The sequence below is a fragment of the Benincasa hispida genome, chromosome 12 (assembly GCF_027475165.1).
Source record: "Benincasa hispida cultivar pf3 chromosome 12, pf3_genome.v1.1, whole genome shotgun sequence".
Taxonomy (NCBI): Eukaryota; Viridiplantae; Streptophyta; class Magnoliopsida; order Cucurbitales; family Cucurbitaceae; genus Benincasa; species Benincasa hispida.
Window position 1 is genome coordinate 22,544,991 of NC_143489.1, and position 16,769 is coordinate 22,561,759.

At 33.1% G+C, this 16,769-nt stretch overlaps 3 protein-coding genes across 4 annotated transcripts; 1 reads left to right on the forward strand and 2 right to left on the reverse strand.

The window, feature by feature from the left end:
* The first annotated feature begins 4,845 nt into the window (after positions 1–4,845).
* LOC120068327 (uncharacterized) lies at positions 4,846–5,719 on the forward strand. Its single transcript, XM_039020055.2, has one exon. The coding sequence runs from the start codon at positions 4,976–4,978 to the stop codon at positions 5,546–5,548; it is 573 nt and encodes a 190-aa protein (XP_038875983.1). The 5' UTR covers positions 4,846–4,975; the 3' UTR covers positions 5,549–5,719.
* On the reverse strand, positions 5,661–7,350 carry HSP21 (heat shock protein 21). 2 transcript variants are annotated; one of them, XM_090308193.1, is made up of 3 exons: positions 7,310–7,350; positions 6,358–6,811; positions 5,661–6,260 (listed from the first exon to the last, which is right to left on the reverse strand). In XM_090308193.1, the coding sequence occupies exons 2-3, from the start codon at positions 6,602–6,604 to the stop codon at positions 5,818–5,820; spliced, it is 690 nt and encodes a 229-aa protein (XP_090164319.1). In that variant the 5' UTR covers positions 6,605–6,811; positions 7,310–7,350; the 3' UTR covers positions 5,661–5,817. The 2 variants fall into 2 exon arrangements, with proteins under 2 accessions (XP_090164319.1, XP_038875982.1); XM_039020054.2 differs by lacking the exon at positions 7,310–7,350 and having other exon boundaries at positions 6,358–6,945.
* A 49-nt stretch (positions 7,351–7,399) lies between these two features.
* Positions 7,400–13,388, reverse strand: LOC120068328 (ABC transporter A family protein). The gene is made up of 2 exons (XM_039020056.2): positions 13,150–13,388; positions 7,400–7,881 (listed from the first exon to the last, which is right to left on the reverse strand). Exons 1-2 carry the CDS (start codon positions 13,270–13,272, stop codon positions 7,786–7,788), a joined length of 219 nt encoding a protein of 72 aa, XP_038875984.1. The 5' UTR covers positions 13,273–13,388; the 3' UTR covers positions 7,400–7,785.
* Positions 13,389–16,769: the final 3,381 nt, after the last annotated feature.

Here is a 16,769-nt window from a genome sequence, read left to right on the forward strand (position 1 = left end):
CTTGTCCACACTGTACACTGGGTGCTTCGTCGTCTTCGAGTCATTAGGTGTATTTTTTTTTACTTGTATATTTTATATACTTGTATTCTTTATGTATTTATATTTTTCATGTAATTGTATATTTCATGTATTTGTATTCTTTATGTATTTATATTTTTCATGTAAGTGCAAGTTTTATGTACTTGTATTCTTTATGTACTTATAATTTTCATGTAATTGTATATTTTATGTATTTGTATTCTTTATGTATTTATAATGAATTTATGTAATAAATTTATTTTATGTAATTGTATTTTTTTTTATATACTTTGTATGTATCTTTTATGTCATGGATTTTATTATGTAATGTAATTTGAACTTTTTAGGTAATGGAGCCTAGTCCTCCTAATCTTGTACAATTGTACCAACAAAATACACATCGTTCACAGACAGTATGGGATAGTTCTTCCACTGTAGTGTTGAGTTGTCGGATAAGGGAGGCGACTGCACAACATACTATCCTATTTGATCACCGCATTATTCCATATGTTCAGCAGGTAAGTTTTCTTGGGTTGCACAAATGGTTTCATCCAGCTTGATTGGCACCTTATTACTGCTCTAGTTGAGCGTTGGAGACCAGAGACCCACACATTTTACCTGCCTTGTGGAAAATGTACGATTACGCTGTAGGATGTTGCCATACAATTTGGGTTACGAGTGGACGGGCAACCATTGACAGGTTCACTATAGTATGACTGGAAGAACGTTTGTGAAGAGCTCTTAGGCGTTTTACTAGAGGATCTGAAGGGATCAAGATTGAGTATCCCTTGGTTGGTGTCCCAGTTTCCAGAATTACCTCCTGATGCCGACGACATCAACGTATGTAGGTACGCACAAGCATACATCCAGCTTATTGGAGGATTTTTATTTGCTGACAAGTTAAATACTCTGGTGCATCTCATGTTCCTCCCATAATTGTCTGATTTTGAGCACGTTGGTACGTACTCGTGGGGTGGTGCATGTCTTGCATGGTTGTACAGAGAACTTTTTCGGATTTCCAATGCACAAGTGTTGGAAATAGCGGGGCTACTGATACTATTACAAGTATGGGCTTATGATCGATTTCTAATAATAGCGCCATAAGTCCAACTACAAGCCCTAGATCATCGTCCACTTAGTGCCATGTATTATTTCATTTATATATTTATTTCGTTACCATTTTATGTAAGAATATAAATTAATGATATTTTTTATAATTTTAGATGGAGTGGTGTATTAGCTGCCTCTGAACAGCCAACAAATATGTTGCTCGTGTACAGAAAAATATTCGACATGCTGATGTACAATCAGGTAGTAAATATGTATATAAATGAATATTTAAAACATTTTATATGTATACTTATTATTATTTTTCTGTCAGGTTTTTTGGATGTCATACACATAGATTTGGTCATCCTTACCTGATTATTGTCGTGATGGTGAAGACATTTGGTTGACCGTTAGCCCTCTTATATGCTTCCATATAATAGAGAGGCATCATCCAGATCGTGTGCTGAGACAGTTCGGTCTGCGACAAACAATACCTTCGTTGTCCTATACACTCCCAGCACTACACCAGATCGATTTAAGAGGTAAGCACGACCAAGACTGGCGTCGAATCCATGCGAAATATTTATCCTACTGGCATGGACGACATGATCATTGTGCACAGGGAGAATTAACAAATGGGTCAGCTGTATCAGACGACTACTTTCCCTGGTACAATTCGATCACGAGGCGATTTATCACACCTAACGGCACTTATTATTACTGTATGGTAAGAGATTTAAAATCAGACATTTTCCATATATATGATATAAATATTGTTTAATATATATATATATATATATATATATATATATTATTGTACAGAATAATTTTATCAACAATGTTCAACAATATTCAATGCAGAACAACTTACCAGAATTGGGTTCAATGTGTCAGCAAACATTGGTCAACGTAGAAGGGATTATTCAACAAACAAGACGACTCAATGTTGCTGACACCGATCGGAGACGTATTCGTTGTAGAAGACAGCGACAATAGGGTGAACCTAATTTAGAGGAACACGAAGACAACCCCATGAGGGGTAAGGGCCAAGGGGGTCATTTTTAAATCCCACATTGTATCATTTTCAAATTGTAAATTAAAGAACTAATTATAAATATTCTTTAATATCATGGTATTTTTTTTTAAATATGAGTGCAAGATGTTTTCATTGTATATTAAATATATAATTAAGTTTAATAATAAAGAAATTAAGTTTAACAATTAAAATATATAGTCAACAAACTTTAAAAAAAAGAAAAAAATTATAAGCAAATCGTGGACCGGGTCCACGAGTTTGCTTGATCGGTCAACCAGTCAGCCGATGTGGTGCTGACTGGATTAAACGGTACTCGTGTACCGGGCACACGAGTATGCCACATGGAAGTCGTGTACCCGATACACGATTCCACTATCCTATTTTTGTCAATAATTTCCTAAAACACCTATTCTCAAAAATTGTTTCCCTCCAACCCTATTTTTGTCAATATTTATTAAAAAAAACATTATTTTAAAAAAAAATCCATTTTATCTAAACTACAACTACAATATTAAATTTTCATATGTTATGGAGTTATTTCATATTTCATAGGTTCGACATCGACATGAATGATGAATTAATATTTCTATATCGTTAAAAACCCCATGAAACATTAAAAAACAACAAAATATCTCTAATATGAATATATTATAAACAATAAATATTTTAACTTGTTTAAATAGTTAAAAAAAAATTGTTTATTTATCAATTTAAAGATTTGTAAGATTTTTTATTTTTATATTTTTTAAAAAATATCCATCAATATCAACATTTTATCGATGTTTCCATCAACATTTTCACAACTTTTAAACCTCGTACACCCTTCTAAGCTCCAAGACTTCTAATCTCACTAGTTATGTTAAGATAACATGTAGTCTTTCAATTTACTTTGGGATATGGCCTATTTAGTTTCACTTTGCTAAAAGTTATAATTCACCTTTTAAGTCGTTTGCTCGTTATCTTACCTAGTTATGCCAGAGTCTCCTTAATATTTTATGGCTCATCTAACCTTCGATTAATTTTCACTTGGTTAAATTACAATTTACTTAGATTTAACGTATTATTGTCTTCCTCAAAGTGAACATAACTCAACAATAATTGCATGTAATACCTCGCACAAGCTACATTTATATAGTGGAAAAAGAAAAAGTGTCCTACTATCTTATGACTAGGCTAGAGTGCTTTAACATGTGGCATATGGTTTCACCCCTAGAACTCATTTGGTATATTTTAGATCATGTTAACATGATGGAAAATTTTTTAAAATTTTATTTCAGTCATAACCAACCAATATGTTTAATATACTACAATCTCGGTTCTTCTCATATACATGAAATTAATGTTTATTCAGCATTTCACTTAAAGCCTCTCACGAGAAATTATTTAAGGTCGTCACGAGCAGAAGTAAATAAAGATTTTGAAATTCACAACCAAAGTTTGAAAGGTTGGAGGGAAAATTCGGAATTTTTTAATGAAAATTGATGGAAATTATTATAATTAATTAATAAAACGTTGATTATAACTTACCATTTTTTATCATCATTTTTATAAAATAAGACAACATTTAGATGTAAAATATAAGTATAAATGTCGATGCAAGACTAAAAATTAAAAAAATGAAAAAATAATTACAAAATATTAAAAATTAATTACAAAATTAAAAGACATGAAATATTTGCATATAAAATAATGGTAAATTATTTCTTATAAAATGAAGTAGATAAAAAAAAAAAAAAAAAAAAAATCATAGCACTAAACTAACATAATATAACATAATAAGAATAGAAAAATCATAATATTAAATATAAGAATGATATAAAAGGATAATATTAAATATAACACAACATAATGAAAAAAAAAAAAGAAAAAGAAGAAAAAGAAAACTCTACGATCATGTTAAATCAAATTTGAAGTGAAATTGTGTGAAAATCCAGTAAAAAATATTTGAATTAAAATACATAATTTCTTGAAAATAAAAATTTTATAGGATAAAAAGCGAAAAAACTTTCCTTGAATTAACATAACTCATTGCTAAAAAAGTCGAAACATATGTTAGTCACACCTAACCATTATTAAAAGAGTGCAAGTCGCACACAACGTGATGGCTCCGCCTAACAATTTGCATTTGAATTGAGGAAGTTGAGAGGAGCAATAAATGATATTGAAGATTATGTAAATGAAAGAATATGGTGAGATGAATTGATGTCCATTGTCCACCATCCCACTATCCAACAAAACAGAAACAAGCAAACACATATGTTGGTGTTTGAAGCATAAACGGTGTCCCAACCAATCAATCTTGAGTATTTGTTAGTTTCCATTTAGTGGGTTAGCAAAACAAATCTAATATATATATATATATATGCATTAATCCACTCCACAACACCAAACTTTGTCGTCAAGCATTGTTTTTAATCATTTCTTTTTGCTGCCTTTTTATGGCATCAAATTAAGAGCTAACCTCCCATCTTCCTTCCTAATCCTCATCTTTTTAATGATTCTTAACTCAACCCTAGTCGATGAATTCAACTACCAAACCCTCGTCCAAATTCATTTATTAGTTTGAGTGCCCACCAAGTGTTCGACTTTATTCCATGGGCCACAACCCCGAGAAATTATTAACTGCTAGACAAGTACGGGATGAGGCCAAGTAAAATATGGACAACAGTAGGCGCCCAGTTGTTGAGATGCCTTTTCTCTCTGCACGCTTGTTGACCATTTCTAGCTCTCCCTTTTTATTATCTATTTGTATGTATATAGCATCCCACTTTGGTTTTCCAACTGAAGGAAGCGCTACCCAAATTTGCCTCTTTCTTCTTCTTCTCATGGGTGCATACATGAGCATGAGCTTCGCCCTACTGCATCTGTCCCATGTATAAAGCTTTGTCTCAGCCTAACACTGCCTCTCTCTTGAGTTTGAGTCTTGAAGGAATCAATATGGGGAACTCCTGCGTTTCCTACAGAATTAAATTGCCTTGTTGTCTCAAAGTTGATGCAGCACATAGGAAAAAGCAGGGGGAAGCTTTGAAGATTGTTAAGTCAGACGGGAAGGTGTTGGAGTTCATCACACCAACTCTTGTGAAGGATGTGTTAGTCAATTTCAGTGGGTTTGTGATCGGATCCTCACAGGATGCCTCTCACCATCACTATCTGTCCCCTGACTTTGAGTTGAAGATGGGTCAAGTTTATTACATGCTTCCTTCTCCTCAACCCACCGCCCTTCTTCCACCTCATTCCTTCACTGAAGATTCAGACAAAAGCAGCAACACTAAGAGAGTCAGAATCGTTTTGACAAAGAAACAACTCCAGCAGTTACTGGCCAAACAAGTGTCAATGGAAGACCTAATCATGCAGCAGCTTGAGCAAACCACGTTGTGTAATTTCGAATCTTCATCAACTTGGAAGCCAGCACTGGCAGCCATTCCTGAAGGAAATGAAGCCTAGTGTAACTGTAGCATCCAATGAATGTGTATAATTGCAAAGTTAGTCAAGCTTACTTTCCACTGAGCGTCCTTATGATGTTGGATTTATAGAACAAATTCAGTAACAGCCAGAATAGTCGAGAGAGACATAATTTGCCATTATTGAATATTATATGTACGGGAATTTGAGAAACACTAATGTTATATGCATCTATACATCAGAAGAGAGCTAAAAGTAGCAAACTCACAAACAAAACCAAAAACTAGTCATGGAATTGGAATATCAAACAGTTACTGGATCTCTATATCCATGACCTTGCGTTGAACTTTGATTTTAGGTAGTGTAATGTAAAGAACGCCATTGGAAAGCTGGGCCTTGATGTTGTCTTTGTCAACGCCATCAGGAAGTTGGAGGCGGGTGTGGTAAGCAGAGGCGTTCCTTGTGGACCAGCCGTCATCATTGCTGCTGGAGTTGGTGGTTTCAGTCTCATGGCCGCCTTTTATAATCAAAAAATCGTCTTCAACAGAAACCTTGGCATGTTCCTTGGTGAGGCCAGGCATGTCAAAACGCATCCTGATTTCGTTTTCGTGCTCTTCAATGTCCCAAGGAGCTCGGACCTCACCCCTGCTCCATCTCCATCCTGGTGTCATCATTACTGCGTCGTCGAACAACCTGTCCACTGTGTCCAGCATTTGCCTCATCGTCCTCATTGGAGATAGAGGGTCCAAAATTCCTACAAAAGGGTAATCGAATATCATTTCAACCAACATTCATACTAAATGGGAATGACTTATGTGCTTAATTAGTTAATTAATATTGGAAGGACTTGCCATAAGGTGAAACGTCCAGGGCCAGCCGCTTGGGCCCCGGCCGCCTCTCCACGGACGTCCCCTGGCCCTGGCCGCTTGGATTGACATGCACCTCCAAAGATGCATCTTTGTTGTGATCGCTTCCGGCTCCAGCCTCAGCTTTCACCCTCGGAGGCAGGACAGTGACTCGTGCCGGTGGGGTTTTCTTAAGGGGTCTGGGTTTGAAGGACAACAGAGGTGAAGGAGAAGAGGAAAGAGTTGAAGCCATGGCTATGTCAGATTTGTAATTAGCCTTTGGTTTTCAGGTATGGTCTCATGGAGGAGATGGTGATGACATTTATAGCGAGCAATGAGAAGTGAGGAAGAATTTAGATGGGTCTCGAGAGTTTTGGAAGTTCATTCTAGATCCTACCCTTGTCACTTTGTTATACTCCAGACTACTACTGCTAGAACTTCTCACTGATTCTTGAAAGGTCTATGAAATGACAAGTAAAAATTCAGACCTTTCTACACCCAATTGTTTTCTTATTTTGATTTTTTGTATAATTAAATTGGGATGTAAAGACAAACTCATCTTGGTATCCACTCGAGTATTATTACTATATTAGAAATCTAGTCTATATAATAGTAATACTACCATCTGCCAACAAAATATCCTAAATTATTATTACTACTCAGAAAATTCAATAGTTATATTAAAAGTTGAAAAACAAGGTTAATTCTAACAATTCTTATACTTCAAGAGGATTTTGCAATATTTAAGGAGTTGCAGAAGTAATTGTTCAAACCAAAATTAAAAATTTTTTCAGTGTGATTATCACAACCCCTAAATAATCGAGAGTGAATTTTGCTATTTTCCCTAAGATTTAACAGATGAGAACAAGTCGAAACTACCAAAAAAAAGAAAAAATGAAACCACTAAAATTGAGAGTATTTAAAACTTTTGGTGACTAAAAATGGAAACTGAAAGTACCATAATATATGCATACTTAGCACGGGTAGTTTTTGTAGTTGAATGCCTGAAATTAAAAATGGATAGTGTAAATACCAAAAATCTCCTAACTTTGAAAAAAAAAATTATTTCATTTGGGTCACTCATCAAACTCATTAACAAGTCTTACATGACACTCCAGCATGGGCAAAATGAAAAGAGAACGATGGATGCTGTGTTCCACAAGCGGAGGGATAGACCTGGTCATTCAGGATTTAGCCTCATCAACTTTAAGGAATTTTCTATGAGCACGGTAACATCATTACAACGAGCTACCAGCTCGGTTACAGACCTAAATCTCATGATAACATCATAAACTAAATAAACAAATTTTCCAAAGAAAAATTTAACATCCTGATGTTCATACAAAGCAGACCAGTTTTTCTACAGTTATTCTTCATAAGTTCTTTATATTTCAAGCATGGCCATTTAGACTGTCCTCGCTTGGTCTCCAGGGTCTACTCTGCTGTTTGAACATGTTGGGCACCATCATTCTGGTTCAGCTTTTCCAGTGCCGAAATTCTACTTTCCATAGAATCATGCAGCCGTCCCATCTGAGTAACCATTAGGAAACGAAAAGTTATCATGAACCATATCCCAGAGCCCCTCCATTCTCTCCCTCACCAAACAACCAAGAAGGGTGATTGAAACATAGGACAAAGATCGTATAGACAAAAGACGGTGATGATGTATTCTTATTACACGCAGGTGAGCTGGGTTACGCATGCAAAATGCATGTTTCAATATACTTATAATTGCCTACTGGAAAAAAACGTGTCAACTTCCTTCCACTGCCAGACTTGGATACTAAAGTTTTTCCCAATACCAATAATTCAGCAATGCAGAATAATGAAATCTTACCAACGTTTATCTTGTTCTCAACAAATACCATCGAAGTTTAAGGCTCCAAAGGCTCATCACTATTAGGCATGTAAACATGCAGATATCATTTCATTTTCATGCACAATTCTCAATGGAAAAAACTGCCATTCTCTCTCTAGTGAATAGTTTGATTCAGCTATTATCATATAATTAGTTCCACTTCAAAGAGCTGAAATTTGACATGTAAAATTAACTGCAACTTGCATTTCAAAACATTAACGGCAGTTACAACAATATAACGATGGGAGGGACTCTTTTTCTTTTTCTTTTATACTTCATGCTAAGGACTCTTGAACTTGCAACCGTGAATGTCAGTAGACTCTTAAATAAAGGGCTTGGCACATGGGTCTAAAAGTACCAGTTGGCAGCCACTACTAGATCAATTCTAACCATCTCTAAGCTGGTGAAAATGTTTTTTTTTTTTTTTTTTTTTGCCTTCTCATGTTACAGCCTAAACGATCTTTTTATGAGATGGAAGGTCTTCTTTAATCTTCCTTACCTGGGCCCTAAGTTAAACATTTTACAGAGGTGCAAGCTGTAAGATTTGTTAGGTTGGCTGTTCTGAAGGTGAGTGGCCCCTCCCCTTCTTTATTTAGGCATGCTGCTCGGAGAAATCTCCTAAGAAGTCTGGAATCCAGCAATTGGGTGTAGAAAAGGTTATATAAGTGGAAAAAACCCCTGTACTCCAAAGGTAGATGCTAAACTTTGTTGCACAATTTGTTACCTCTTGTATCCACTTTCTATCCTTTTTCAAAATCCCTGTTAGTGATGCTAAAGTGGTTAGGAATAAAGATGAAAAACTTCTTAGAGGTCAGAGAGATTTAGCAAGGGAAGATTGTTTCAAGTAGAAGAGGAGGATCATATTGCAAGGAAAAGGTTTAGTTTTTAAATGGCATGGAGATATACCTCTCCTGTTAGTGAGTTAGTTTTTGATGTGGTTTAGAGGATTAAGATACCGAAGAAAATTAAGTTCTTTTCCTAGTAAGTTTTACTTGGTCGAGTGAACACTTTAGATAGGCTGGCTAGGAAGATGGCCTCATTAATGGGCCCTTTTTGTTGTATCCTTTGTCAGAAGGTGGAGGAAGATCTAGATCACCTTCTTTTGGGATGTCAGTTCACTAAGTCGGTGTGTATTTGCTTCCTACAAGAGTTTGATGTTTAGATAGTTAGCCAGAGGGATGTTAGTGCAACAATTAGGGAGTTCCTCCTCCATCTGCCTTTCAGTGAGAAAGGCCATTTTTTGTGATTTGTTGGGGTGTGTGCTTTATAGTGGGATGTTTGGGGGAGAGGAATTCTAGTGAAGTTTGTTCCTTAGTGAGGTTAAATGTTTTGCTCCGGACTTCTGTTCCAAAGTATTTTTGTAATTATTCCTTAGGTAACCTCTTAATTAGTTGGAAACCCTTTCTTTAGAAGGGGAGATTTTGTAAGTGGTTTTTTTTTTTTTAATGCTCTTGTATTTTTTCATTTTCTCTCAAGGAAAGTTGTTGATTCTAAATTTTTTTAAAAAAATAAAATAAAATAAGAGGCATGGAGATTCAATCAGAAAGATGGTTCAATTCACCAGATTGTTAGTAAAATTACAAGGGAAAAAGAGGAGGTTAGTTTACTCTTAAAGATCAAAGGGTTTATTGCATTTTCAATTAGTGATCAGACTGCACTGGAACACCTTTTTGAAGTAGTTAAAATGTTTTAGAGGGCTTCTGGTTGAAAGAGTAATTTTCTTTTTTTCTTTTATGAAGAAACTTAAAGATTAATCTTTCTAAGAGCTTTTAGGGATTCACATTGATGATTCTGAGATGGATTGGAATTGGATGTTGTCTACATTTGGTTGCAAAAAGGGCTGCGAGCCATCTACCTATCTTCGGCTTCCCATGGGAGGTAATTCTAAATCAGTCTCTTTTTGGCAACTTGAATAAAAGATGCAGCACAATCTTCATAATTGGAAGCATGCTTTAGACTCTTTTCATTCCCTTAATGAAAAATTTTGTTTTTTTTTTTTTCAAGAAATAATTAGAAGTATGCTTTCATTTTGAAAGGTGGTAGACATGCACTAATCCAGGCCACACTTGCTAGTACGTTGACTTATATCCTTATCTGGAAACTGAACTCATTTGGTAGCTTTACTATTATATCCTGGTCAAGTCTCTTAGTTAAGCTTGCATAGTCTCTCACTCTTTTTTTTTTTTTTCAATTATTGTCCTTAAATTTTCAGTATTACGTTCATTTGGTCCTTGAGGTTTCGAAATTGCACTCTTAGTCCCTAAATTGTGACAAATAGGTTTTAAAGGTTTATAACATTACTTTTTACGTTTGCTACAGTAAGAGAATTTTTCAAAAAAATTCTAACGCTAGTGACAAGGATGATAGGCCTGAAATTCATAACCCTCTTATTCATCTCCAAAGGGAAAGCCAAACAAAAGTTTCATTCAAGGAGTAATCCAAAATAGATCTTACTTTTTTCAAAAACTCCTGAAAAACCATCCAAAGGTTCTCCTCCATTCAATCCCAATTGTCCTAGAAACTATAAAAAGGTCATGGTTACACCATTATGGCATATGCCTCGTTCCTATCAAATCCAAAAAGCAAAAACCACTTTTCTCATCCCCTCCAAAGTGAAGAGAGACTATTGCTATTCAAAATATGCACCAATCTAGGCCACCAAGGAAAGGTCAGGGAGGACCTGCATGTGCATAGAGAGAAGAAAAAAAGGAAACAATCTCCTCCTCGTTCTCTTTAACCCCTTGTGATGTCTTCCCATTGTCATTTTTCAAAGGGCATATGGTATTCTATTCTTACTCCTTCCAATAATGATTCTACGGAAGTACTTAGATCTGCAATCTCCTTCCTCCACCCATGTCACTCTAGCTTTCTGCGCCCAACTTATTGCCTCTTTCCTAATCAGATCCACGAACTCAACCATCAGAGAAGCTCACTCATCCGTGCCTCCCTCGAAGGGGTCTCCTCTTTAAGCCTATCAAGAAACTTTACCCTCTGTAAGATCTCTCAATTGAATTTCAAGTCCATTAAGATCTTGACCTTCTAATTTTTTGTTTCACAGGCCAATGGACATAAAAATATTCACTAGATCAAGGACCTATTATGCACAAAGTTGAAATTCAAGGATGCATTAGACACGACCTAAAAGTTTAGAGATATATTAGACATTGTTTTAAGTTTAAAGACATATTAACCAAAAGTTCATAGTGCCCTCTCAGATATATCTCCATGGTGTCCTTGTATAAACATCAAACATGAAACCTAAGAAGTTTCATACGTAAGTGTTAGAATAATGTTACATAATTCCTAAATGCCTAGAGATATCAAATTTTAACAAAGTAACTGCTCAGCTTTCCGATTTCATATTCCAATCCAAGGGTCCAACAAAATTTCTTACCACATCAATAAAGTTCTTTAGGACTTGAAACTATTGTTAGGTGCCATTGACTAGGTGGAGAAGAATTATATCCAAATTAAGGATCCTAGAATTCGCGAAGCCAACTTCAAAAGAAAATTAACATCGGAAGTATTAATAAATAAATAGAAACAAATTAAATAACATATAAAACAACTCAAAGTTCAAAGTGCAAAAAAAGGATAGATGAGAACGATGTCAAACTTGATAGAAATATCAATACTTAATGACTTGGTTTGATAGTTGTTCCTTCCCAACCAAAAGAGTCCAAAGAGAAACTCAAATAAAGTTCATCCGAGGCTTGACCTTGTATTTGCAAGGGTAATTATCAAAAACATAAGCGAGAAGGATAATAATATTAGTTTAAAAAACACTATTGGTTCTTGAACTTTCGTTTGTAACGACTTAGTTTATCTACTTTTAAAATTTGTAACAATTTAATATAGATCAAAGAAATATTGTTAAGAGTTAATGCGATTGTTTTTATATACGTAGATCGAAAAACTGATCAAGGAAAAAATATGTTTACAAACTACGACAACTAAGTTATTACACAATAAAAATTGACACTTTAACTTTGGAAAAAAAAAAAAAAACAGGGAGGGATTAAATTGTTACCTACTAAATTTCAGATACTTGATTGTTACTTTCATTAAGTTTCAAGGACCAAAAGTGTTCTATTTTCTTTTCTAAACCATAATATTATTACATTAGGCGAGTCAAAAAGGCAATCTAGAAACGGAAAGCTTAGAACAAAATATCAAAAGGAGATCTTGAGTTTCTTTGCTGTTTTTGCATGAGGCATACAAATTTGGGGAGAGGAACCTCCTAAGGTACCATCTTTGGATTGTACCGAAAGTGTTGTTGATATTCAAGAGAGGCTCCCCAATGAACATTTTAATTCTTAACCTTCTCTGAAGCCGACACAGCCAGTGAAGCATATTAATTATGTTGAAAACATTATTGCATTGTTTCAATTGTGGCACGCTCTTCCTTATCTTCCTCTTCTGTAATCTTCTTTCTTATTGAGCCAGGAAAGGAAATTTCAACAAGGATTTAGAAAAAGTCGCCCAACATTGACGGAAACTGCTGCAGTGGCCAGTTTCCATTTTCTTTTCATAAGAACAACGAATGACCAGTTTCCATTAACATAAGATACTAGCCATGTCTAAAACTATCCACTAAGCAGAAACATGTGACTATATGATATGAAAAACCAGATATTTATGCCCCGACAATGAAATCCCTAATTTTAATTTTCATCCCCAAGTTTTGGTACAGAGATGAGTTTTTAAACAAGCGCCGAGTACAAATCTGAATCTCCACCTCTGATGTTTCAAAGGTACGACAAAAATTCAGGAATTTGACAAAGAATAAAAGCCTCAAATAGATTCAATTCGGAAAGAATTAGAAATGAATCACCTAAAATCGGATGCACGAATAGTAATTGACGTCAAAATAAATCAAAATGAGATGGAGAAGAACCGGGAGATCGCAACATAGACCAGAAATGAAGAAATCAGAATACCTTTTGCGAAATGGAGTCGTAAGCAATCTTGTAATCTCTCTGAAGAAGGTAAAGCCCCAGAGACGATGCAACCGCTGCTCCGGCAAAGAAGGAAGCCAATCTCACTCTCAGGACGTAACCCATCTCCGTCTCTTCCACCCACGCCCTTCTGCTTCGCTTCTCTCTTCCACCTTACTTTCTAGCAGCCGTAAATGGGAATGCCTTATTCATAAATCATAGGTTTAAATCTTTTTTGGAATAATATTCTATTTTAGTCCTTAAATATTTAAATATGTTTGTTTTAGTCTCTAATTCTTTAATATTATTTTATTTTAATCCTTAAATTTTTTTTTTAAAAAAATGTTCGTTATAATATTTGAACTTTTAAAAATGACTTATTTTAGTCCTTGATATATTAAGATGTTATTAATTATGGAGTGACTATTTTTGGATGACTAAACTACCAAATAATTTAGCTACACTAAAAAATCTAAAGTTTCAATTTTGAATAAGGTGGCAAAGTGGAAGAATTTAAAAGATATTTTTAGTTTGATCGTTCAATATTTTGCCATGTTGGTTGTTGACGTTTTGCTTATCTTCATCTTACTCTATACATCTAAAGTCTAGTCATCCAAAAATAAAAGCTCCTTCACATTTTTGTTGGAAAATTAATACAATTTTAATAGTAGATACTAAAATAAACACCAATGTTTAAGGATTAAAACAAATGTTTTTAAAAGTTTTAAAACCAAATTAAAACAAGATTTTAAGTTCATAGACTAAAATAAGATTTAAACTTAAATGATGTTTTTCCTAATGATCTTAATTGAAAATTTAGGGGCTTTTGCAAAAATCAAAATGTTGATTGAACTCGTCTCGAAGGTAGAAATTTAAAAGTTGCCTAATATCTAATATATTTTTAAAATTTTTAATTTTGGGATAGTATAACTCATGAATTTTAAATTTTATGTCTAATGTGTGAAGATATATTCGAACATTTTTAAACTTTTATTAACCTCCTAGATACAAAATTAACGTCTCGTTATGTATTAATTAAAAAATAGTCTCATTACATATAAAAACCAATTTAATTTCTAATAGAGTAATTTATTTGCCCATATCTATATCTATACTATCTTGATAGATTTTTTATCCCATATCTTAAATAGTTTGACATTTAAATCATTAGATAAACTATATTATCCTAGTTTTGATTATAAAATCTATTTATATCTATATATCTATACTATATATAAATGGGACTAAAGAGGACAATCTTTAGTTTCCTCTTTTGTACGTACAATTTTAATAAATTCCTATTTTATCCTCAATCGAATAGTTACAATTATAGTGGAAGACATGACCAATCAAATAGAGGTGATTATACATATGCATGTATGAGTGCGATTCAAATCGTAGATGTGAAATATCACGATCTATATCAGTAGACATGTGCATAAAATATTCTTTATAAAGAGATTATCTATATTTAAAGTTCATTTGATTAAATATTCATTTTGCTTTTTTTTTTTTTTTCGAAAACCATTTTTTACAGAATCACTTGTCAGGTAAAGAATTGTCTTACAATGTCATCTATTTTTTGAAGTTTTAATTTGTTATTGTTGAGGATGATGTCTATGATGATGTTTATTATCTTATTTCTATTTTCCAATATTTTGTTCTTCAGTATTATTATTTTATTATGTATGAGAAAGTGTCAAACGAAAATAAAGATAGTATGCACGTTGGTCCTTCGACAAGTTCACGTGAAATGATAGGATTACATGTTTAAACATATCCATATGGGCATCACGCTTTTCCACAATAAAACCATTAATTTGGTTAAGGAGTATAATACACGAAGGCATGCTCTTCTACCTTTTATATATTTATTGAATGTTGAATTATGCTCCAATGATAAAGAGATATCCTAAAATGTAGTTTATAATGAGTTTCTCTTGTAATGAATATCTAATAATTTCTAGAAATAAAAGTTATTTTACTTCTTTTATCTAAAAGAATTAGAAAAAATCATCAAAAATGTATTAATTTAATAAGGAAATCATGCAATTAATTACATTACGCGATCGCTAGCGTACAAAAATTTACCTATAAAATAATCTTATCATATATTATTAAATACTTATTTATTTCTTTCTTCTCTCTTAGAATCAATATCTTCTAGTAACACTAAAAATTTACCTAAGAAATAATCTTATCATGGCACTCATCTATCATGATTTGAATTTACAACTTTTTCAGTTCACTTGCATTATATGTGTATTTTAATTTTAATCATATACGTGTGTTTTTAATTTTTTTTAATTTATGGTGACCAACTACCAAGATTTATTATCCTACCAAAATGTTTTAGAGTTAGGTGGGTTATCCTGTAAGATTAATCGAGATGCACATAAACTAATCTGAAACACTCACAAATAAAATATATATATATATATTTTTAATACTTTTAAATTTTATGGGTTTATTAAGGACCCAAGAATTTTTGTTTTCCCCTTATACCATATAATTTTAATAAATTTATATTTTACCATTGCAATGATTTTTAATAGGATGTGCCTCCTTGAGTTGAGGAGTTAGAAAGGAAGTGAATAGTTAGAATGTTTACTAGTGAGACATAACTGTTCGAATGGACATGATTATACATGGAATCGGCTCATCCATTTTCATATAAATATAATCCAAACAGTAGATGTAAAACATCACAAATTGGACAATGAGATATATGCCTAAAATATTGTTTATAAAAATCAATATTCTCATATAATCAAATTCAATTTATTAAACACACTTATTTCATTTTTTCCTACTCGAAGAATACCAAAGAATTTCCTTTGAGGTAATAAATTATCAAATTATGTCACTCATTTTGTCAATTTTAATTGCATTCTATGTATTGTAATTTTAATCATCCATATGGTCTCTTATAATCATTTCTACTTCTTTCATTATTCTTTTAATTTCATATCAAATATTTACCATTTGAACTCAACATAGAATATAATAATTCAAATTTTAAAAATTACTTTATAAAATTACATTTTAAAATTATGAAACCACATGCAACACATTTCAAACTTATTCTAAATTAACTTACATAACAAGAAAATTTGGATGAAACTATGAATTTTCACATGCATTAGACATAAGTAATATTAATTAATTTGAGATTAAGAGCTAAAAAGCCAACATAACATACTTGTAAAGAACTTTCTTAATTTTTTTGCATTCTAGTGAACTTCAAGAGAATCTAAAAATCATTTGAAAGAATGTAAACATAACGGATTATTATATAATACCACCACAGAACTTCGATACTCTATAATAAAGCACATGTGGGCAAAAATACGTTATTGTTAATAAGTATTTTCAATAAGTGTTTGTAACTTAAAGAATATAACAATAACGGGTTATTATATAATACCCATTTGGGTTGGGGCTTCTAGCCGCTGTGCGATTCACAAATCAATTTAGGATCCAACCTTTGGAGAAAGGAAGATGAATTCCTTTAACATTACGTTTTAGAACATTATTTAAATATCCATACAAATAAAAACACGTTATATTATAATATTATGAGTTATAAACATTATATGCCTATAATGTTTATAAGCATGAAT